The following is a 21,033-nucleotide window of genomic DNA, read 5'->3' as shown; positions in this document are numbered from 1 at the left end:
TAAATTTTGGAGCAAGGCATTCCTGCCTTTAGTGGTGGAGGATTGGGTTAGGAATCACTTAAGCAAACAGGTCCATGGGCCCTGAATGGATCTATCCGTGAGTGTTGAGGGAGCTGGAAGACATCATTGCAAGTCCACTCTTCATCATCTTGGAAAGGTTATGGAGATGAGATGAGGTGTCTGAGGACTGCAAGAAACAAAATGTCACTTCAGTCCTCAAGGTAAGAAAGAGACCCCAGGCCAGTCTCACCTACTTCCATGCAAGCATGATGCAGCAGATAACCTTGGATGCCATTTCCAAGCATATGAAGGATACAAAGATGATCAATAGTAGTCAGCATGCATTTCCAAACAGAAATTCACATTTTTGCAACCCAATAGCCTTCTATATTTCAATGTCCGTCTGGGTAGATGAGGGGAGAGCAGTGCACGGTGTCTACCTTGACTTCAGTACGACTTTCAACGTGGTCTCCCATAACATCCTTGCAGTCACGCTGAGGAGGTACAGGCTAGATGAGCAGGCAGCGAAGTGGACTGAAAACTGGCTGAAGGGCAGAGCTCAGAAGGTTGTGAGCAGTGGCACCAAGTCTGGTAAGAGGCCACAAGCTAGCAGTGTAACTCACCAGTCAGTCCAATCTTGTTCAATCTATTCATTGGTTGCCTAGATGAAGGGACAGAGTACACCCTCGGCAAACTTGCTGATGACACAAAAGTGAAAGGAGTAGCTGATGCACCAGAAGGCTGTGCTGCCACTGACAGGGACCTTGGCAGGCTGGAGAGAGAGGCAGGGAGGAACTTCATGAAGTTCAACAAGGGGAAATGCAGAGGTAAAGTCCTAGGGAGTCCCCATGCACCAGTATAGAATGGGGCATGACCTCCTGGAGAGCTGTTTGATGAGAAGGACCTGGGAATCCTGGTGGACATCAAGTTGATCGCGATGCAAGCCAGGCATACAGGAGTCTTACGTGAAACACCTGTCAAAACAGGTATTGCTGTGGTAAATCTGCTCAGCTCTGGAAGCAGCAGCACCTCTACAAAGGCAGAAAGAACACATAATGGATCTTCCCAAGGGAAGCACGTTCCCTTTTGTGCTTTTATTCTTCTCCTCTCACCATATCTCACATGGACACGCAGCTTTTTCTACTCATGCTGCTTCACGAGTGCTGAGAGTAGCCAGGAGGGTGCATGGGGAAAAAGCAGGTAGATCTCAATGCACCATAGATGGGGAGAACTTGAAGTCACTTCTACAGATCCAACATAAATTGCACAAATAAGCTCCTCTCATCTCAGTGATATGAATATGAGCCCATCTCCTGACATAACCTTGCCTCCTATCTGTGTTTTTTGCTAAAGGACACAAGAGGGCTGTGATGGGTTCAGATCCAGGTGAAGGCAATGAAGGTGTTAAAATGGTCAGCTGGGACCACCTGGCCATTCAGGAGTTTCTACCTGGCTTCTTTCTGATGACAGGAGGCCACACAATTTAAAAGGGCTAGGTTAAGCAGAGCTGCTGTATGGTCCTTGGCAGGAGAAGAGGATGGGTGCAGTAGGGCAGGCTGGGACTTTGCTTGGTGCTGTATTCCTGTGGGGGTTTCTTGGCCCCCTTGCTTTGGTCCTGGAGGTCCAGGGTGGCTTTTTTGCTGATCCCTCCATGCTGGCTTGTGGTCAAGGAGGCTTGCAGCTCACCCTGCCCCCAGGCTGGGAGGAAAATGCTTCCCTGGTACTGACTGCTTGGGGTAAGTGAGGGTGATGTCCAGAGTTTTCCTCACTGCTGTGTCTTTGCAGAGTGCCAGCTGTAACTGAAATGAGGAGAAAGGGTCTGTTTTAGCAGGGAAGTGCTTGTTGTCTAACCACTCCTGTGCCTGTGTAACTGGGGGCTGACTGTATGGCCAAGCATTTAGCTTGAGTGCTGCACCTGTGTCTGGATGGTCTTGGAAGCCTCATTCTGGCCCAGACCTGAGTGCTAGCTGGGACCCTGCCCCCTACAGAAGGGTCAGGGGTGGTGCTCCCTGCCCTCTCTGTGGGATGTTTAGGCTCTTCCTGCTGTCTCATCTACCCCTAGATACAGAGGGGAAGGCACATGCTGTGCAGAATGACTCCAGCTGTGGTCTCTGAGAGTCCAGATGGCTCCAGGAAAGTGTCCCTCTCCTATGCAGGCTGCTATGTCTTTGAATGGGTGAGTGACCTTAGGGGTCCAGCTGGGGCTGTGAGTACAGCTGCTGTGACTGCCCTGACCTGGGTGGTCCTTCCCCAGGAAGGCAACTACTACATGCTGGTGGGGATTGAAGGGACAGATGCTGCTGAGCAAGAGACTCTGCTTGAAGAGAAGCTGCTCAGGTGCCCTGTGGACCTCCCTGGTAAGGCTCTGATATCCCTTTAGACACCTGCCTGTGTCTGAATGCCCTTCCCTTTGGGTAGCTACTCCTAGACAGAGAGTGGCAAGGTTGGATGGAACCCGGGCTTGGTACTGCACAGAGGGTTCCTGTCATGGAATGAGTGGTGGTGGGCACAAGCTACACAATGCACTTTACTCCTGTGAAAGAAATAGTAATAGGCTTTATTGATAATGACAATGGTTTTATGAGATTCTATGCCAAGGTCACTTATTTCCTGCACAGAGGCTCAAGATACCTGCAGAATTACCATGTACACCCACCTGTCAGGTCACTATAGATGCAAAAGATGCTTCCAGGCTGTCTCCATGCTGTGTGTTTGACCACTCACCTGTGTGTATGAACCTTCTCTTGAGATGTAGATAGTGGGGTGCTTTCCCACTGGGTGGCCTCTCTGTGTTCCTTCCCCCTACTCCTGTGCTCTTCCTGCCAGCTCCTGCTGTCTCTTCCAGCTCTGGATGCTCCAAGCAGTAGTGTCTGTTCTGCTGTTGACAGCCCAGACCAGCTGCCCTGTGCCCCTATGCCTATAAGCTGGGCAGAGTGTGAAGAGCGAGGCTGTTGTTTCAATCCTTGGGACAGGGTGAAGCCTTGTTACTATGGTGACACAGGTGGGTGGGTGTGACTGACTACCCTCATAGCTGCAGGAGAAGCTGGTGACTGGGGTGCCCTGCTCCACCAGGGAAGCAGGGTTGGTGTGTACCAGTAATGCAAGTGGTTTAGAGCTGCACTTCTCACTATGGAAAATCTTCTGGCCAACTGAAGAGTCTAGCTTTGTAATCTCTATTGCAATTGCAATCTGTATTTATGACCAGAATCAACAGTGCTAGTGCTGAATGCAGGTCAGAGGCGGCTGCACCCATGTTGAGCTGTGCACAACTTGTGGTTCTAGGGCTTATAGGCAGGAGAGCTGGTGGAACTTGTTGCCTTGGTGTTTTCTGTAATGCCTGAATCTTAACCTCCTTACTGCTCCTTTTCCCTAAGCTTGAGACTGAAATCCCTGTTTTCCTGCAGTCCCAGCTCACTGCACACTGGATGGCCGGTTCTCCATTGTGGTCTCTTGGGATGTGACTCTGCCACCCCTTATTCTGGAGTCCGTTCATCTGGCCAGTAGGCCCAGTACTGGCTGCATTCCTGTAGTGAGGAACAATGCATTTGTTGTGTACAGATTCCCTCTCTCTACCTGTGGCACTACTTTTCAGGTAAGAGCTGCAGTGGTCTGCAATAGCAGGAGCTTGCAGACCTGGAGCAACCTGCAGTTGTTTTGGTGTTGCAACTTGGAGACTTCCAGAGGCCCCATGCTCTTCTCTAGTATGACTTTTCTGGACCTTCAGTGCCGGGGAATGTTGTAACAACGACTGTTGTTGCAGGTAGCTGGGGATCATGCCATATATGAGAACGAGTTGGTGGCATCTAGAGATGTGGAGACTGGGAACCTTGGCTCCATCACGAGGGACAGCATTTTCAGGTCATGTCTGGGGCTGGTCTGGCCAGATGGTGCCCTGCCCAGGGTCTCTAGAGAAGCTCCTGCTTGTTGCAAATTCTGAACTCACAGCACAGGTGCTGGAAGAGGCTAGAGAGTGGTATGTTCCCCCTTTAGCCGGAATAAACTGATGCTGCTCAGGTACACTTTGCAGACTCCAGTCCCCACTCTGGAGAGAAGCTGAAGTAGTTAAAAGCATGTGTGGGAGATGCTGTGGCAAAATGATTAATCAAATGAGGTTGTGAGTTGTGGTGCTAGGGGGAGGAAAAGGCATGTCTGATCTCGGCTCATCTGCCTGACTCTCTCTTGTCTCAAGAGGTTACACGTACGCTGTAGTTACTCCATCACTGGGAACTTCATCCACTTGAGCGTTCAGGTGTTCACAGTGCCGCCTCTTCCTGCCGTGTCCCTGTCCTTGGAAATGCGCATTGCTGCAGGTAGGAGGGCCACAGGACTTGCTCAAATGTCTAGCAGCAGAGCTCTAACAACAATCTGGTGATAATGGGGCTCTGCTGGGCAAATCCTGGCACTGCTTCTCTGCCCCTTAGAGGACTTGCTGGCATGGCTGTCCTTAACTGCTCTTCTGGGTCTATAGTGACTCTTGTGTGTTTCTTGTGGTCCAGATGCAAGGTATAGATCCTACTATGCAGGCAGTGACTATCCTGTGGTGAAGGCTCTGAGAGACCCCCTCTATGTGGAAGTGCAGATCCTCCAGAGGAGGGACCCAGACCTGGTCCTTGTCCTGCACCACTGCTGGGCCACTCCCAGTAGTCACCCTCACCAACAGCTACAGTGGCCTGTCTTGGTGGATGGGTGAGTACTTTGGAGATAGATTTGTGGCTAGAGGAGGGCCTGACACCTCCTGGCTGCTGGTCTTTTCCTCCCAGGTGTCCCCATAAAGGGGACAACTACCAGACACAGCTGGTGCCTCTCACTGGTGCCTCAGGACTACAGTTCCCCTCTCATTACCAGCGTTTCACCCTCTACACCTTCACATTTGTGGACTCTACTTCCCAAGAGATGCTTTCTGGGCTGGTAAGATCCTGTCCTGGCAGCCTAGGATGTTCTTGAGATCAAACAACCAGTGGGGGCAGTAGTAAGTGCCAGTCTGCAGCCACTGTGAGCTGCTGTGTTGAGCTGGCTTAGGGAATGTGGTCTAGCCACACTGCTAAGTATTTTCTAGGCCTTCTTGGCCCAAGGTCTTAAGTAGCCCTTGTAAATTAGGGAGCATCTGGGCTCAAGCTCAAATTTTTGAGCGGGAGTCATGTGAAGTTCACCATGCCTGCCTTGCTTGCTCAGTAGTGCTGGGATCAGTCCTCAAAGCTCGTTCCAGCACTGCCTAGGCAGTGGTCACAGCAGTGGTGTTGGGACAGCTGTGCTATTCCCAGGTATTGGGAGAAGTGTAACTCCAGAGGAGACGCTAGTTTGAAGTCTGTGTGGTAGATATAAAAGCTGCCTGAGACCCCTCTGCTCTTTGTTCTAGGCTAAAGCTGTAGGTGAATCAACCCAGAGCAACTTTTTTGCCTTCTCATTTTTAAGACCCGCACATCACCTGTCCAGATGCCTGACCCAAGGCCCTTGCCCCTTCTTTCTAGGTGTACCTGCACTGCACTGCCTCGGTGTGCCACCGGTCGGAACAGGAATCCTGCAGCATCGCAGCCTGTCTGGCTGGAGCCAGTATGTGCTCTATCCTTGCTGTCCCCTTGTGCAAAGGGACAACAGGGACCACGTAGTCCCCAGCTGAGGGGGAAGGGTGTAAGGGATACAGATAGTACTGACTAGTTCTGTTGGTAGTGCTCTATGGGGCCTTGTTTCCTTCCTTCTTGCTGAGGAAGGCCTCTTGCCCTCATGCCAAGGAAGTGGAGGCCTTCATAGGCTCTTAATCCTGTTCCTTGCTCACTTCTGGTATCTGTTGAGCAGCTGATTTGGACAAAATGTGGCAGCCCATGCAGTGCAATGGGAACACAAAACATGTGCTGTCTGTGCCAGAGTGAGTGTTGGCAAGGCTGTCTCTGCCTAACACAGTATTTGAGGCCACAAGTCCCATTCCCTAAAATCCCTGCTGTTATGTAGGGAGCAAAAGGAGTGCTGAACATGGCCTTCAGCAGGGCGCCTCCCATGTCACCAGCGAAGGCCCCGTGATTCTCCTGCAGGATCAGCTAAGACGGGGGCCTGCCATGGATGGCCTTGGTAAGTGTGAGGGCCTGCTACCCTCCCTGTCTGGGGACAGAGGGTTGTGTAAGCCTTTCTCATGGAAAGGGAGTCTGGGGTGTTCCTGCCCCTCAGGGCCAGGGGCCCTCATGGGTGTCTCCCTCCCGCAGGAGCGGCCGTGCTCGCAGCAGCCCCCTGGGCTCTGGGTGTTGCTGCGGTGGCTGCTGGGGCTGTCCTGTGTGCGCTGCTTGTGGCTGCTGTGCTGTGGCGAAGGAAGACCCCTGTAATGCATGAAATCCATGTACTGCAATAAAGTGGCTCTTAAACCTGCCTTGTCCCTGGGGGGTCTTTCTACCTAAGGATCAACTCTGAAGCATTGTATTTGGCAAAACATGAGTTCATGAGCAGAGAGTTATGTGGGTTCTCAGAGCTTTCAAATGTGTGCTTATTTGATACCACTATAGCCCTAACAGTTCATGGAGGTGCTTTTGAGATGAGAAATAACTCTGAGTGCTGATGGGGGCATCTCTGTCTAGTGTGCTTGGTTACAGTAGCTGAGCAGATGGAGAGTAATTTAATGTCTGGATTATTCCAAAATTCTTCATGTCCTGTGGGAAAAACTGCTAACAAACTTCAGTCCTAGAAGGGAAGCTAGTTGCTACTGTTTTCCCCTTCATTCCAGTTTTGAGGAGCTGTGGTACTTGTGCTTCAGGATTTCCCTTTTATTAATTCATATAGTAATTAAGGACATCTGAGTGGAAAAAACAAACAAACAAAATAACTTGTGCTTTTTTTGAGAAGGCTGATTAGAAACTCTCTGCAAAAAGGTGGGGGAATTCCTTTAAATATACTGCTTATATCCCTTTTAAAGAACAGCTACTATGCTCTCCAAAGCCAGAAGGACACAGTGGAGAGAAGTTTTGAGTCCTTCAGCGAGGGACAGCACAGAGCTGGTAAACAGGAGGTATGTTTCCTAATCCACTCAATGTAGGAGTTATGCTGAGTTCCTTGGGATCGACAACGGGCTTCAAGGTAAAGTTCTGCAAGATGGTGGCTATGACTAAGAATATCTCCATGCGTGCCAGGCCCTCTCCAAGGCATATTCGCTTGCCTGAAATTAAAACAACAAATATTGCAGAACAAATGTTGCAGGGTAGACTGGAATTTGTGCTATGCAACTGTGTTACACAGCATTGTTTATGAGCTACAGCCATGGCAGTGAGGTGACTGTGAGGATTGTGGAGCATTTTTGCAAGGGAACAGTTTGATGGGGAAAAACTAGACACGCTCTGGTAGTTTGCTAGGGTATGTGAAAGAAGAACGTGAGCAGGAGAAGCCTTGAGCACCAAGGAGGCACATTAGGAGGCAGGATGAGAGGGAGCAAGGTGACATAAAGAGCAGGTGCAAAAGCAGCAGGTTGGGGATATTGCTGAGTGAGTGGTGGCACATAGCGTGAGAGGTATTTAAGATGGACTTGGGAAAAGTGGAGTTACTGTGCAAAGCACACAGATTTCTAACGTGAGAATGGGTATGATTCATATCCTTCCATCAGGAGCTCCCAGGGTGAGGTTTGAGAAGCCCCTGAGCCCTCTGCAAGATGGGAGGTGTGCTTGGAGAAAGGAGCACTTGGGAGTTATCCAAAGAGTATTGAGTTGTGAGGAAGCCTTGGGGGGACCAAGGGGAGAGAGGGCAAGGAGTGTGTGTGTGTGTGTGTGTGTGTGTGTGTGTCGGTGTGTCGGTGTGTCGGTGTGTGTGTGAAGGAAAAGATGGGCTGGTTCCCAGAGGAGGAGGTCGGCAGTTCCTGAGAGAGGAATGAGAAGAGGAAGTACGTGCTTTACCTGCGGAGAAGGGCATGAAGAAGTCGCTCTTCTTAAAGGTGCCGTTTGCGTTCAAGAAATGTGCGGGGTTGAACTCTTCTGGGTTTGCAAACTCTTTACTGTCATGGAGGACAGAACTGAGAAGGGGGTAGATTGTTGTCCCCTGCGGTAACATAAGAAGAGCAGAACATAACGTGGAGGTGAGTTATGTCTTGTAACCCGATTGCCTGCTGAGTTAAGGATGAAATTTCCTGCACGTTGTTGTTGGTACCAAAGGGAGAATATGAACTAACCTTGGGAATGACATAGCCTCTGAGGTGAGTGTCTTTGTTCACAGAATGAGGAAGACTCAAGGGGATGAGACTGATGAAGCGCTGGATTTCATGGACCACAGCATCTGTGTAGGGCAGCTGGGTCCGGTCAGCCACACAGGGTCTTCGTGATCGTCCCACCACCTGGTCGATCTCTTCCTGAACTTTCTCTGTCATGAAAGGCACAGAGTATTAATAAGAGGGGTGAATAAAACCAAGCCTACTCAGCAAGATCGTTCCAGGTTGTCCAGATTCCTACTGCATTAGTAGGACACCAGAGCCCCTAGGAAGACTGGTGCTGATTTTGCATCTCCACTGCAACCTATTGCAAAGAGTGCCCTCCAGCTAAATAGGAGTACTGGAAGAGAGAGGTGTGCATGGGCCAAGTCTCAGACTCTCCAGGGGCCAGCTGTATATGCCTAGGAGGGCTGCAAGACCCACTAAGGCCCACTCTGGGAAATGAGATTGCAAGAGGTTTTTCTGTTTGGTGGAAAATAAGAGAGAGAGGGAGGGTTGGGAGGGTGGGAAGTGCATAGCAGTAAGTGGTGTTACACCTGAGAGGAATGGCTGGAGGGGAGGAGGTCGCAGACTGGTACCTTGTATTTTGGGGTGTTTGAGAAGCAGCAGAAGTCCATATCTTATGGTGGTGCTAGTTGTCTCAGTTCCAGCAGTGAACAAGTCATAGGCACTGGCTATCAAGTTTTTCAAGTAGAAATGGGTGTTGGCATTGTGCTTCTCCTAGGAAAGCAAACAAACAAAACAAAACACAAAACAAAATACACAGGTCAAAACAGGTCTGTTTCCTGAGAAACATGCCTCTCTCTTGTATCAGTCCAGGCCTCCTTCTCCATCCCAGGTGTTATGTTCCCCTGTTGAGGTGCAGCAGTTAGCTGCAACATTACAATTCAATGACTGTGCAGTAAGATAGACCCCCAGGGCAGCTTTCTTTCAAGCTGTGCACGGCATGGCAGCTAGCTGCCCACTTTAATTTCCTGTGTGCACTACTTGCCAGCCAAGGAACTGCAACATCAGACTGCAAATGTCTCTGGGTTTTGCAGAAAGCAGATTTGGGGCTTGATGTCCAAGGAGCTGCAGGTATTGGCCAGTGAGTGGGCAGACACAGAATGCTGTGCTCTAACAGACGTGGCACCCGTTTTGGGTGTTTTCTCAGTGCACAGACCAGCTTTCAGGGCAAAGCACAGGGAAGGGGTGAGTCCAATGTGTGTGTGACTTGGCAAAGGAAAGGGGCTCTGTGTAGGTGTGCTTGGGGAGCAGATGGGGCTACATGCTGTCTCTTTACCTCCTGCATTTTGTTGAGGAAGCAGTCAATGAAATCCCGAGGGGAGCTGGGGTCTATGGAAGCTTGGTGCGCCTTCACCTCCTCTGCCACAAAGGCTTTTAGAGTCTCAAATTCTGCAAATATTCTGTTGTGAGGTCCGGGCATGTACTCCAAGATCTTTGGGAACATCTGATAGAGCTGAAAAGACCAGGAAGTTTCTTAGTGTGATCATTTCCCCATCATTTGGAATTAGCAAAAGTCCACAACCTCTCAACAGAGCCAGTCAGAGGGGTAGTGAGGCCTGGACAGTCTGACAGAGAGATGAGGGTTTGCTGAGTAGCAGTAGTAGGAAACTCAGAAGCAGAGGAGAAGGGTGGTCAGGACTAGGGGTAGGCTGCACCTAGCCGGCCAAGCCAGCTTGGTTTGTGAGGGCTCCTCTTGCTCTAGAGTGAATTCCCTCCTGTGCAGTGCAGGGTGAAGAAGCCGTTATGTACTGTTGTGTCCTAGTGTGAAGAACTAGTGAAATGGGACTTCACTAGGAAAGAAGCCTCCTGCTAGCTTGGAACTATATCCCCTCTGTGAAATGGCTGCTAATATACCTGTCCCCAGTGGGAGTTGATCATCTCAAAGATGTTGTTTATGTTTTTCATGAGGGCCAGAAACTTCTTGTCTCTATAGTCATATCGGTTCCCAAAGACGATGGAGCATATGATGTTGGACACAGCACAGCTCAGTATGTAGGTTGGATCAAAAGGCATTCCTGCAAGGTCACAAAACGAAAAAGGAAAGAAGCAACATTTTTGGCTTCTGCTGTAAAATGCTAGCTCTATAGCTACTTGAGCCCTGAGGAGGGTTAACAGAAATACCACATCACACTCTGAATGACACGGAATGCTCCTCCAACGGTCATAGTAAGCAATCATGGAATTATTTGTTGCTTTATAATGAGGCAGCATTCATGCATGGGGACCTGAATTACAAGCTAAGAACATGTGTCACCTTAATTCCTGCATTGGACCAGCACCAACACTGCTTACTTCATACAGGCTTTCTTAGCAAACATAAGGTGTGTTAAGAATAGACTGTACTGTTTGTTTTGGTGATCTCTTCCAGCAGGTGCCCAGCTTCCTCTTGGATCCTCTCCTCGATGCTCCTCTTTCCCATCCCAAAGTTGCGCAGTGTGGTGAGAGCAAATCGGCGAACTTGTAGCCATTCCTCGTTGTTGCTGAAAATGATGCCTGCAGAAGAGGAAGGAAAAGGGAAGGCCTGGCTGAATGACATGGGCATGAGCTGTACTGAAGCTCACAGTGACAGTGAATCCCGTCGTCAGGAGAATGCCTGCAGAGTAGCATCGTAGAGTCCCTCAGTGTGGAGGAGACCTTTGGAGGTCGTGTAGTTCAACATCCTCGTTTTGACCCTTTCCCTCACGTAGCCACCCTCACTGTGAACGCACCATTCTCTCTAAGCGTGCAGGTCTTCCCTTGCTGCAGCCTGTGCCTGTTGCCTTGCCCTTTCCCTGTCCATCTCTAAAAGGAGCCTGGCTCCATTTCTCTGTTGCCCTCCCTATGCAGGGAAAACCACCACCAACCCCTCGCTCTGCCTTCCCTTCTCCAGGTTAGATCCAGCCACTTCCCTCAGCCTGCCCCTGTGCACACCTCACTCCAGCCCCTGTCCCTGCCTGTCTGGTCCTCAACCCTTCTCTTCTCAAAAGCTGCTCAGCCAGTAAATATACCTAGTCCGTTGTTACCCCTGTCCCCGATCGGCCAGTGTCCTCTGGTAGCAAACTCGTCTGCGCGGTCTATCAAGGCTTCTTTCACCACATCATATCCATGCAGCACCACCACGGGCTCAGAGCCCAGGTGCACTGTGAACACTGACCCGTACTTTTTGCTGAGCTGCCAAAAGACAAAAGAAAACATGGCCATGGAACAGGTGGACAGAACAAGTCAGAAAGTGGCCTTTTTGTTTTATTACTTATTAATCTCAGAGATCAGGAATATCAAGATCTGGCCTTCCCATAACAAATATGGATATGTAAAGGCCTTGCAGCCATCAGGTGCTCAAAACCAAGGATCACAGCAGTACAGAGCAGCAGCTGAGATGATACTCTAACTTTTCTCTCCCTCTAGGATTGGCCTTCCTCAGGCTACAGCCACAGGTTCTCCCAGTGCACTTGGCTCATGTTTCCCAGAATGTGCAGAAGAAAGCGAATGAGCCAAAGCAAGTGACCTTACCTGCTCAAGGGTTTTGGCCAAGTCCTTTGGTTTCACCTGCAGCAAATTGCCTAGAATGGGAAGGGGAGCAGGTCCAGGAGGCATCTTCCTCTTTCCAAAGCTGCTTCTCCATGCTGTGAAGGAGAGCAGGCAAATAATGCAAACCAGTAGGACAGCACCTGTTGCTCCCAGGAGCTCCATTTTCCAGGTGGAGAGGGACTCTGGAATGAGTCTGTCCAGCTGTAGAGCTTATATACTCCAGAATTGTGTAATAAAACACCCTATGGCTGACTTGGTCAATATTATGGGTCAATCATTTGCTAGCTTGCCGTGTGTTGTAGAAAGAATTTTGGACTTATATCGGTGTTTATTAGTCATCAAAGCTGTCCCTGCTATCAAGCAATTTCATGTGTCAAATGAGGTGAAGAACTGCATGCTGGTTTCATAAGGTATAAAAAGTGAAGTACACTTCATGAAAACTCCATAGGTAACAAGCTTTTAGTTTGAGATCAGCATGTCACTTGGCAAGGGCTCTCAGAAAAATCAGTGATGTTGAAATATCTTACACATACTTTGGTGCCATGTGGAGGTTCTGTTCATTGGTGTTGATCCATCAGTGTCAGAGGGGGTGAGCCATCCCTGATTGCCCAGAAGGACTTCAGGAGCAATCAAAGACCACAGTGGGAGCACTGAGCAGTGATATGATCAATACTGCATTATATTCTCTGTGGAGTGAGCCATCCCTGATTTTCTGGAAGACCTTCTGACACTGTTACTGATGTTCACAGCATTCACGATGGGCTGAATATATTGGCATGTTGTTTTGTATGCACAGCGATTGCTCGGTGCAACGATACCTAGCTGTATGCGGCCTCACAAGAGACATAAGTACCAAATCTCCACCTGGTGAGGTGGAGAAAGGTCTCCAGGTATGTCATTCCTCACTTATAATAGATAAGTACCGGTGATAAATTTTGGAGTAAGGAATTCTTGCCCTTAGTGGTGGAGGATTGGGTTAGGGAATCACTTAAGTAATCTGGACATAGAGAGGACCATGGGCCCTAAGTGGATCTATCCGTGAGTGTTGAGGGAGTTAGAAGATATCATTGCAAGTCCACTCTTCATCATCTTGGAAAGGTTATGGAGATCAGGTGAGGTGTCTGAGGAATGCAAGAAATGAAATGTCACTCCAGTCCAGGCCAGTCACCTCCACCTACCCTGCAAATGTGATGTAGCAGATAACCTGGGATGCTGTTTGCAAGCATATGAAGGATACGCAAATCATCAAGAATAGTCAGCATGGATTCCCAAATAGGAAATCACATTTCTGCAACCTTCTATATTTAAATGTCCATCTGGGTAGATGAGGGGGGAGCAGTGCACGTTGTCCACCTTGACTTCAGTAAGACTTTCAGCATGGTCTCCCATAACATCCTTGCAGTCACGCTGAGGAAGCGAGGTGGTCCTTGTAGTTGCAGTAACTAAAGTAGTTCATTATCTGCTTGTTATCATTATTTAGTCTCATTTCATTCCTTAAGGCCTCTAAGCTGGTATTTTTGAGTGTGTCAGCAACTTCATCCCAGTTGCTGACTTGCTGCTCTGAACCTGGATCAATTCGGACCCCTTTATCTTGCCAGGGCATTTTATGGGAGATATGTGATATTAGGAAATCTCTGGACATGGAAAGCCGAGTTCATGAGAGTTTGCACCACGCTGGCAGATGGGGATTTAAAAGGATTAAAAAAAAAAAATAAGGTGACTAGTCAGTCAGACCTCTACCTGTGGGAATCTGTGGCTCTTTTCACATCACAGTAGTGTCCAATGATTTTCTGCATACTCATTTCTGTCTGCAGAAGCCCAGAGTAGGAAGGACTGCTTTTTCCTGTGTAGCCATGTGAAGACCCAGGAAAGCTGAACTCAAAGTCCCTCTATCCATCTTCCCCGGGAACTTTCATTTGAAGTTCAACAGAGGCAGGTATTATGGGTATTCAGAGAAAAGACTAACAGTGCTTAGCCTGAGAAAAGTATTATAGCATCTACTTCACCTCTTTCTTTTTCCAAACAAATGCCAAGCTTCAGAAAGTGCCTCATCATCATCCTGCAGAATTTCCTGCCAATTTGCTGTTTCCTCATTTTCTTTGGGGATTTTGTCTCAGTAGGTGACTGTGCCAAATGCTGCTCCTACCCCTCTGTGCAGCCAGCCCCCTTCTTCTGAGAGACAGTTGGTGTGGGTATGTCTCCAGGCCACCAATCCTGCTGCGCTTCTGGGCTCAGTGTGTTGACTGAAGCACACATCTGTGTGCTGGCACTTTGCATCCCGTTGCCACATACCATGTATGGTACAAGCCAGGCGTACAGGAGTCTTATGTGAAACACCTGTCAAAACAGGTATTGCTGTAGTGAATCTACACCACTCCCAGTGTTGTTTGAAATAGAGTTATTCTTCTGGTACTTGTAGATATTTTTACTATCAGCATATGCACTGTACCACTACATTAAAGTGTAATGAAACCTCTCTCCCTAAAAACATTCCAGAGTATTTTTTTCTGTTTTTAATTACTCAGTAGACAACAGATATCAGTGAGTCAAAAGTAACTTTCAGTGTCCCACAATGGCTGTGAGATTTGAATAAACTCCCTTGACACAGTTCTCTCTTTCTACGGTCATACAGCCTCCCCGCCAAAGTCCAAACGTTTTCCCCAGCGTCTCTCCTCAAAGCTGCTGCCTGGTGCCAGGCAGGGTGTAGAAAAAGCATATTTGCTTCACAAGCTCTACTCAAACATCAGCCACAATAGGCTCTGGGAGGGATGGAGTCCTGCTGAGCAAATGATCACGTTCCTAGCAGCCGGGATGGCAAAAGTTGAGCAACAGGGCTCCTGTGGTTATGTCTAAACAGCCTTGAATGCAAATGGACTTGTAGTTCACAACCTGAAATGGTAGAGGGGAATCACCTCCTTTTACATGTGCAAAGTCCCCTGGGCCCCCTTGTTCACTTGTGCGTGTGGAGGGGTAGCTGTGGCTTCTTCTTCTCCTCTCACCGTATCTTACATGGACACACAGCTTTTTCTACACATGCTGCTTCATGAGTGGTGAGAATAGCCAGGAGGGTGCATGGGGGAAAAGGAGGCAGATCTCCTCAATGCGCCATAGATGGGGAGAACTCTAGAAAAAAACGAGCCTTGAAGTCACTTCTACAGATCCAACATAAATTGCACAAATAAGCTCCTCTCATCTCAGTGATATGAATATGAGCCCATCTCCTGACATAAGCTCGCCTCCTGTCTGTGTTTTTTGCTAAAGGACACAAGAGGGCTGTGATGGGTTCAGATCCAGGTGAAGGCAATGAAGGTGTTAAAATGGTTGGCTGGGACCACCTGGCCATCCAGGAGTTTCTACCTGGCTTCTTTCTGATGACAGGAGGCCACACAATTTAAAAGGGCTAGGTTAAGCAGAGCTGCTGTATGGTCCTTGGCAGGAGAAGAGGATGGGTGCAGTAGGGCAGGCTGGGACTTTGCTTGGTGCTGTATTCCTGTGGGGGTTTCTTGGCCCCCTTGCTTTGGTCCTGGAGGTCCAGGGTGGCTTTTTTGCTGATCCCTCCATGCTGGCTTGTGGTCAAGGAGGCTTGCAGCTCACCCTGCCCCCAGGCTGGGAGGAAAATGCTTCCCTGGTACTGACTGCTTGGGGTAAGTGAGGGTGATGTCCAGAGTTTTCCTCACTGCTGTGTCTTTGCAGAGTGCCAGCTGTAACTGAAATGAGGAGGAAGGGTCTGCTTTAGCAGGGAAGTGCTTGTTGTCTACACACTCCTGTGCCTGTGTAACTGGGGGCTGACTGTATGGCCAAGCATTTGGCTTGAGTGCTGCACCTGTGTCTGGATGGTCTTGGAAGCCTCATTCTGGCCCAGACCTGAGTGCTGGCTGGGACCCTGCCCTGTACAGAAGGGTCAGGGGTGGTGCTCCCTGCCCTCTCTGTGGGATGTTTAGGCTCTTCCTGCTGTCTCATCTACCCCTAGATACAGAGGGGAAGGCACATGCTGTGCAGAATGACTCCAGCTGTGGTCTCTGGGTGTCTGAGAGTCCAGATGGCTCCAGGAAAGTGTCCCTCTCCTATGCAGGCTGCTATGTCTTTGAATGGGTGAGTGACCTTAGGGGTCCAGCTGGGGCTGTGAGTACAGCTGCTGTGACTGCCCTGACCTGGGTGGTCCTTCCCCAGGAAGGCCACTACTACATGCTGGTGGGGCTTGAAGGGACAGATGCTGCTGGGCAAGAGACTCTGCTTGAAGAGAAGCTGCTCAGGTGCCCTGTGGACCTCCCTGGTAAGGCTCTGATATCCCTTTAGACACCTGCCTGTGTCTGAATGCCCTTCCCTTTGGGTAGTTACTCCTCGACAGAGAGTGGCAAGGTTGGAAGGAAACCGGGCTTGGTACTGCACGGAGGGTTCCTGTCATGGAATGAGTGGTGGTGGGCACGAGCAACACAATGCACTTTACTCCTGTGAAAGAAATAGTAATAGGCTTTATTGATAATGACAATGGTTTTATGAGATTCTATGGCAAGGTCACTTATTTACTGCCCGGAGGCACAAGATATCTGCAGAATTATCAAGTACAGCCTCCTGTCAGGTCACTATAGATGCAAAAGATGCTCCAGTCTGGCTTCCAGGCTGTCTCCATGCTGTGTGTTTGACCACTCACCTGTGTGTATGAACCTTCTCTTGAGATGTAGATAGTGGGGTGCTTTCCCACTGGGTGGCCTCTGTGCGTTCCTTCCCCCTACTCCTGAGCTCTTCCTGCCAGCTCCTGCTGTCTCTTCCAGCTCTGGATGCTCCAAGCAGTAGTGTCTGTTCTGCTGTTGACAGCCCAGACCAGCTGCCCTGTGCCCCTATGCCTATAAGCTGGGCAGAGTGTGAAGAGCGAGGCTGTTGTTTCAATCCTGGGGACAGGGTGAAGCCTTGTTACTATGGTGACACAGGTGGGTGGGTGTGACTGACTACCCTCATAGCTGCAGGAGAAGCTGGTGACTGGGGTGCCCTGCTCCACCAGGGAAGCAGGGTTGGTGTGTACCAGTAATGCAAGTGGTTTAGAGCTGCACTTCTCACTATGGAAAATCTTCTGCCCAACTGAAGCGTCTAGCTTTGTAATCTCTATTGCAATTGCAATCTGTATTTATGACCAGAATCAACAGTGCTAGTGCTGAATGCAGGTCAGAGGCGGCTGCACCCATGTTGAGCTGTGCACAACTTGTGGTTCTAGGGCTTATAGGCAGGAGAGCTGGTGGAACTTGTTGCCTTGGTGTTTTCTGTAATGCCTGAATCTTAACCTCCTTACTGCTCCTTTTCCCTAAGCTTGAGACTGAAATCCCTGTTTTCCTGCAGTCCCAGCTCACTGCACACTGGATGGCCGGTTCTCCATTGTGGTCTCTCGGGAGGTGACTCTGCCACCCCTTATTCTGGAGTCCGTTCATCTGGCCAGTAGGCCCAGTACTGGCTGCATTCCTGTAGTGAGGAACAATGCATTTGTTGTGTACACATTCCCTCTCTCTGCCTGTGGCACTCCTTTTCAGGTAAGAGCTGCCGTGGTCTGCAATAGCAGGAGCTTGCAGACCTGGAGCAACCTGCAGTTGTTTTGGTGTTGCAACTCGGAGACTTTCAGAGGCCCCATGCTCTTCTCTAGTATGACTTTTCTGGACCTTTGGTGCCAGGGAATGTCGTAGCAATGACTGTTGTTGCAGGTAGCTGGGGATCATGCCATATATGAGAATGAGTTGGTGGCATCTAGAGGTGTGGAGACTGGGAACCTTGGCTCCATCACGAGGGACAGCATTTTCAGGTAATGTCTGGGGCTGGTCTGGCCAGATGGTGCCCTGCCCAGGGTCTCTAGAGAAGCTCCTACTTGTTGCAATTTCTGAACTCACAGCACGGGTACTGGAAAAGGCTAGAGAGTGGTATGTTCCCCCTTTAGTGGGAATAAACTGATGCTGCTCAGGTATACTTTGCAGACTCCAGTCCCCACTCTGGAGAGAAGCTGAAGTGGTTAAAAGCATGTGTGGGAGATGCTGTGGCAATATGATTAATCAAATGAGGCTGTGAGTTGTGGTGCTAGGGGGAGGAAAAGGCATGTCTGATCTCGGCTCATCTGCCTGACTCTCTCTTGTCTCATGAGGTTACACGTACGCTGTAGTTACTCCATCACTGGGAACTTCATCCCCTTGAGTGTTCAGGTGTTCACAGTGCCGCCTCTTCCTGCCGTGTCCCAACCTGGTCCTCTGTCCTTGGAAATGCGCGTTCCTGCAGGTAGGAGGGCCACAGGACTCACTAAAATGTCTAGCGGCAGAGCTCTAACAACAATCTGGTGATAATGGGGCTCTGCTGGGTGAATCCTGGCACTGCTTCTCTGCTCCTTAGAGGACTTGCTGGCATGGCTGTCCTTAACTGCTCTTCTGGGTCTCAAGTGACTCTTGTGTGTTTCTTGTGGTCCAGATGCAAGGTATAGATCCTGCTATGCAGGCAGTGACTATCCTGTGGTGAAGGCTCTGAGAGACCCCCTCTATGTGGAAGTGCAGATCCTCCAGAGGAGGGACCCACACCTGGTCCTTGTCCTGCACCACTGCTGGGCCACTCCCAGTAGTCACCCTCACCAACAGCTACAGTGGCCTGTCTTGGTGGATGGGTGAGTAATTTGGAGATAGATTTGTGGCTAGAGGAGGGCCGGACACCTCCTGGCTGCTGGTCTTTTCCTCCCAGGTGTTGCTGCGGTGGCTGCTGGGGCTGTCCTGTGTGCGCTGCTTGTGGCTGCTGTGCTGTGGTGAAGGAAGACCCCTGTAATGCATGAAATCCATGTACTGCAATAAAGTGGCTCTTAAACCTGCCTTGTCCCTGGGGGATCTTTCTACCTAAGGATCAACTCTGAAGCATTGTATTTGGCAAAACATGAGTTCATGAGCAGGGAGTTATGTGTAGTTCTCAGAGCTTTCAAATGGGTGCTTATTTGATACCACTATAGCCCTAACAGTTCATGGAGGTGCTTTTGAGGTGAGAAATAACTGAGTGCTGATGGGGGCATCTCTGTCTAGTGTGCTCAGTTACAGCAGCTGAGCAGATGGAGAGTAATTTAATGTCTGGATTATTCCAAACTTCTTGATGTCCTATGGGAAAAACTGCTAACAAGCCTCAGTCCTAGAAGGGAAGATAGATGCTACTGCTTTCCCCTTCTTTCCAGGTTTGATGAGCTCTGATACTTGTCCTTACTTAATTACTATATCAATTAATAAAAGGAAAATCCTGAAGCACATCTGAGTGGGGAAAAAAAAAAAAAACTTGTCCTTTTTTTGAGAAGGCTGATTAGAAAGTCTCTCTGCCAAAAGGTGGGGGAATCCCTTTAAATATACTGCTTATCTCCCTTTTAAAGAACAACTACTATGCTCTCTAAAGCCAAAAGGGAGGAACAAAATCAAGCCAGCTTGTTTAGCATAGCAAATCTTTAGTTGAGGTTGGTGGAAACTGTGCTGTCAACTTCTCTTTCCCCACACACGTCAGGAATGGTTGCTGTAGTCTTGCACGGTTTTAAAGCGGACAGATACTTACCTACAAAATTGTGCTTCTTGTCTGTGTGGAGAAGCAGGCAAGACCGTGCTTGTGACAAGGCTGTGCAATAGCCTGAGCTGTGAGGAGCCCTGGCCCATTCCATTGGGGTCCCACTAGATCCTTGCAGGGAATGTTATTCCCAGTGCTGAGCTGGATCCTCCTGATGGACATTAGGTGCATGTGGTGATAAGGGGGAAGCAAGGAGGCAAAGTGAATTCTCTTTTCCCTTGTCTGGGAAGACTGCTATATTTAAGGGACAGCTACTTGGTACCTAGCAGGAGGGGAAAGGCAGGAAAAGCAGTGGGGCTGAGGTGCCCCTGTGAAGCACTATCTCAGGCAAAAGTCAGTAACCCTGAGGTTTCCTCCTTGGCTGATCATCCCCTGTTCCCACAGCCTCCACCTCCATCAGGGTGTGCTAGTGCCTTTGACTGCCTCTTTGCACTGTGGTCCTCCCTCCTGCAGAACACGGTTTTCCCCCTGCTCTGTTTCCAGGCAGTCTCCTGTCCCTTCCTCCTAGGCCTCTTTTCCACTTGCATGGGTCTTACTGACTTCCTGTTTTACTTGTAGTTCTGAGTGGGGTGTTCCCCTGTGTCTGTTCCCCTAGCTCCCTTTTAATGGGATGACCTGTCGTACTGGTTTGGCATCAGGGATGCTCAGCCTGTCACTAGGAGTGAGGTGATGGCAGTAGGGGTCCCGCTCTGGGAGCAGCTGCCAAATCAGTCACCCAAATGTTGGGTGTCTGCCTTAGCCTCTTGTAGAAAGGGCTGTTGTGCAGTACTGCAGTGAATCCTGACTCTATGGAATTCCTTTTAATTCTGCAAAGCAAGACATAACCCTGTAGCACTGTCATACAAATGACACACAGGAAAACAGAGAAGCAAAAAAATACTCCAGATAACAACCAAAGATGCAGAACAACTGTGAATTATGTCTGCTGCTGTCACCAAACACAGCCTGAGTGTTATAACCCTGGTTTGCCTGAGTCTTGGAGCCCTGCTCTCTCCCATGCCCTCCCCCAGCAGAGGGAGTGCAGCTCCAGCAGGCACCATCCCATGGCCATGGCAGCCTCCCAGGGCTCAACCTCTAACTTGAAAGGGGGAATTCAACCTTGGTCCCCTGAAGGATTAAAGGAGCAGCCTGCCAGACCTGGAGACCGTCTCTGATGAACCGTCAGGTGTCTCAAAAGACTCACACTGCCCGTGCTCTGCTTGCTGCTGTGAGTCTGTCCTGCAGCCTGGTTTTGCACAGGGTAGTGCTGAAGTCAAGGGACCTTCACAGAAGAAGCACCGCTGCAGAATCAGAAGCAGGAGGTGGAAGTGGGAATGGCCTCTTAGGAGATCTTTGCTTCACAGCCTTATTTCTTCTGTTGGATGCCCCCCAGGACAGCAGCTGCTGTAGGTGTGAGCAGAGACTGCACCTCAAACCTCCTAATGGAGGAAGCAGTTTGTCCCATCAACTATTGCTGCCCTTCTCTGGCACTTCTCCAGGTACTGTTGTCTTCTGTAAACTTACTTTAGCTGGAGAAGACTTAAGATCTCCAAATATCACTAGTTTAAAAGCTTCGTTAGTTCAGGTTGTTCAGTTCCTAATCCAGGGCAGAGAAGGTGTTGCCAAATCTTAGATTTAAGAGGCCCTAGTGGTTATGCTGCTTAAATCCTGACCAGAGTTTATTTTACTTTATCTTATTTTACTTTTAGTTTTGAGTATATATACACACACCTGAATATCAATCTTCAATGGATGCACATAGCAGCAGAATCAGGTCTTGCCGAGCCCTGGACATTGTGTTCTTGAAGAAATCAGGTAATTGA

General features: G+C 49.4%; 2 protein-coding genes, 1 long non-coding RNA gene and 1 pseudogene across 4 annotated transcripts; 3 read left to right on the top strand and 1 right to left on the bottom strand.

Moving 5' to 3' along the window:
- Window positions 1-1,526: 1,526 nt before the first annotated feature.
- On the top strand, window positions 1,527-5,867 carry LOC148593340 (zona pellucida sperm-binding protein 4-like; annotated as a pseudogene). Its single transcript, XR_015913750.1, has 11 exons — window positions 1,527-1,736; window positions 2,063-2,176; window positions 2,255-2,357; window positions 2,846-3,001; window positions 3,405-3,592; window positions 3,761-3,858; window positions 4,192-4,310; window positions 4,491-4,686; window positions 4,761-4,908; window positions 5,469-5,550; window positions 5,794-5,867. The product of XR_015913750.1 is annotated as a zona pellucida sperm-binding protein 4-like (transcript).
- Window positions 5,868-5,981: 114 nt separating this feature from the next.
- Window positions 5,982-6,352, top strand: LOC148593339 (uncharacterized). The gene is made up of 2 exons (XR_015913748.1): window positions 5,982-6,063; window positions 6,195-6,352. It is a non-coding gene; the product is annotated as an uncharacterized LOC148593339 (long non-coding RNA).
- A 572-nt stretch (window positions 6,353-6,924) lies between these two features.
- Window positions 6,925-11,854, bottom strand: LOC148593338 (cytochrome P450 2C19-like). Its single transcript, XM_088531426.1, has 9 exons — window positions 11,666-11,854; window positions 11,164-11,326; window positions 10,520-10,669; window positions 10,031-10,191; window positions 9,453-9,629; window positions 8,749-8,890; window positions 8,135-8,322; window positions 7,863-8,004; window positions 6,925-7,135 (listed from the first exon to the last, which is right to left on the bottom strand). The coding sequence occupies exons 1-9, from the start codon at window positions 11,843-11,845 to the stop codon at window positions 6,954-6,956; spliced, it is 1,485 nt and encodes a 494-aa protein (XP_088387552.1). The 5' UTR covers window positions 11,846-11,854; the 3' UTR covers window positions 6,925-6,953.
- Window positions 11,855-15,117: 3,263 nt separating this feature from the next.
- On the top strand, window positions 15,118-19,739 carry LOC148593337 (zona pellucida sperm-binding protein 4-like). The gene is made up of 9 exons (XM_088531430.1): window positions 15,118-15,327; window positions 15,654-15,775; window positions 15,854-15,956; window positions 16,456-16,611; window positions 17,015-17,202; window positions 17,371-17,468; window positions 17,802-17,932; window positions 18,119-18,308; window positions 19,715-19,739. Exons 1-9 carry the CDS (start codon window positions 15,129-15,131, stop codon window positions 19,737-19,739), a joined length of 1,212 nt encoding a protein of 403 aa, XP_088387556.1. The 5' UTR covers window positions 15,118-15,128.
- Window positions 19,740-21,033: the final 1,294 nt, after the last annotated feature.

This window comes from Tinamus guttatus, unplaced genomic scaffold (assembly GCF_059628265.1).
Source record: "Tinamus guttatus ecotype Peru unplaced genomic scaffold, ASM5962826v1 Tinamus_guttatus_pri_ptg000416l, whole genome shotgun sequence".
In the NCBI taxonomy this organism is placed as follows: domain Eukaryota; kingdom Metazoa; phylum Chordata; class Aves; order Tinamiformes; family Tinamidae; genus Tinamus; species Tinamus guttatus.
Note: the sequence above shows the minus strand (reverse complement) of the source record. Positions and strands in the feature narration are given on the sequence as shown.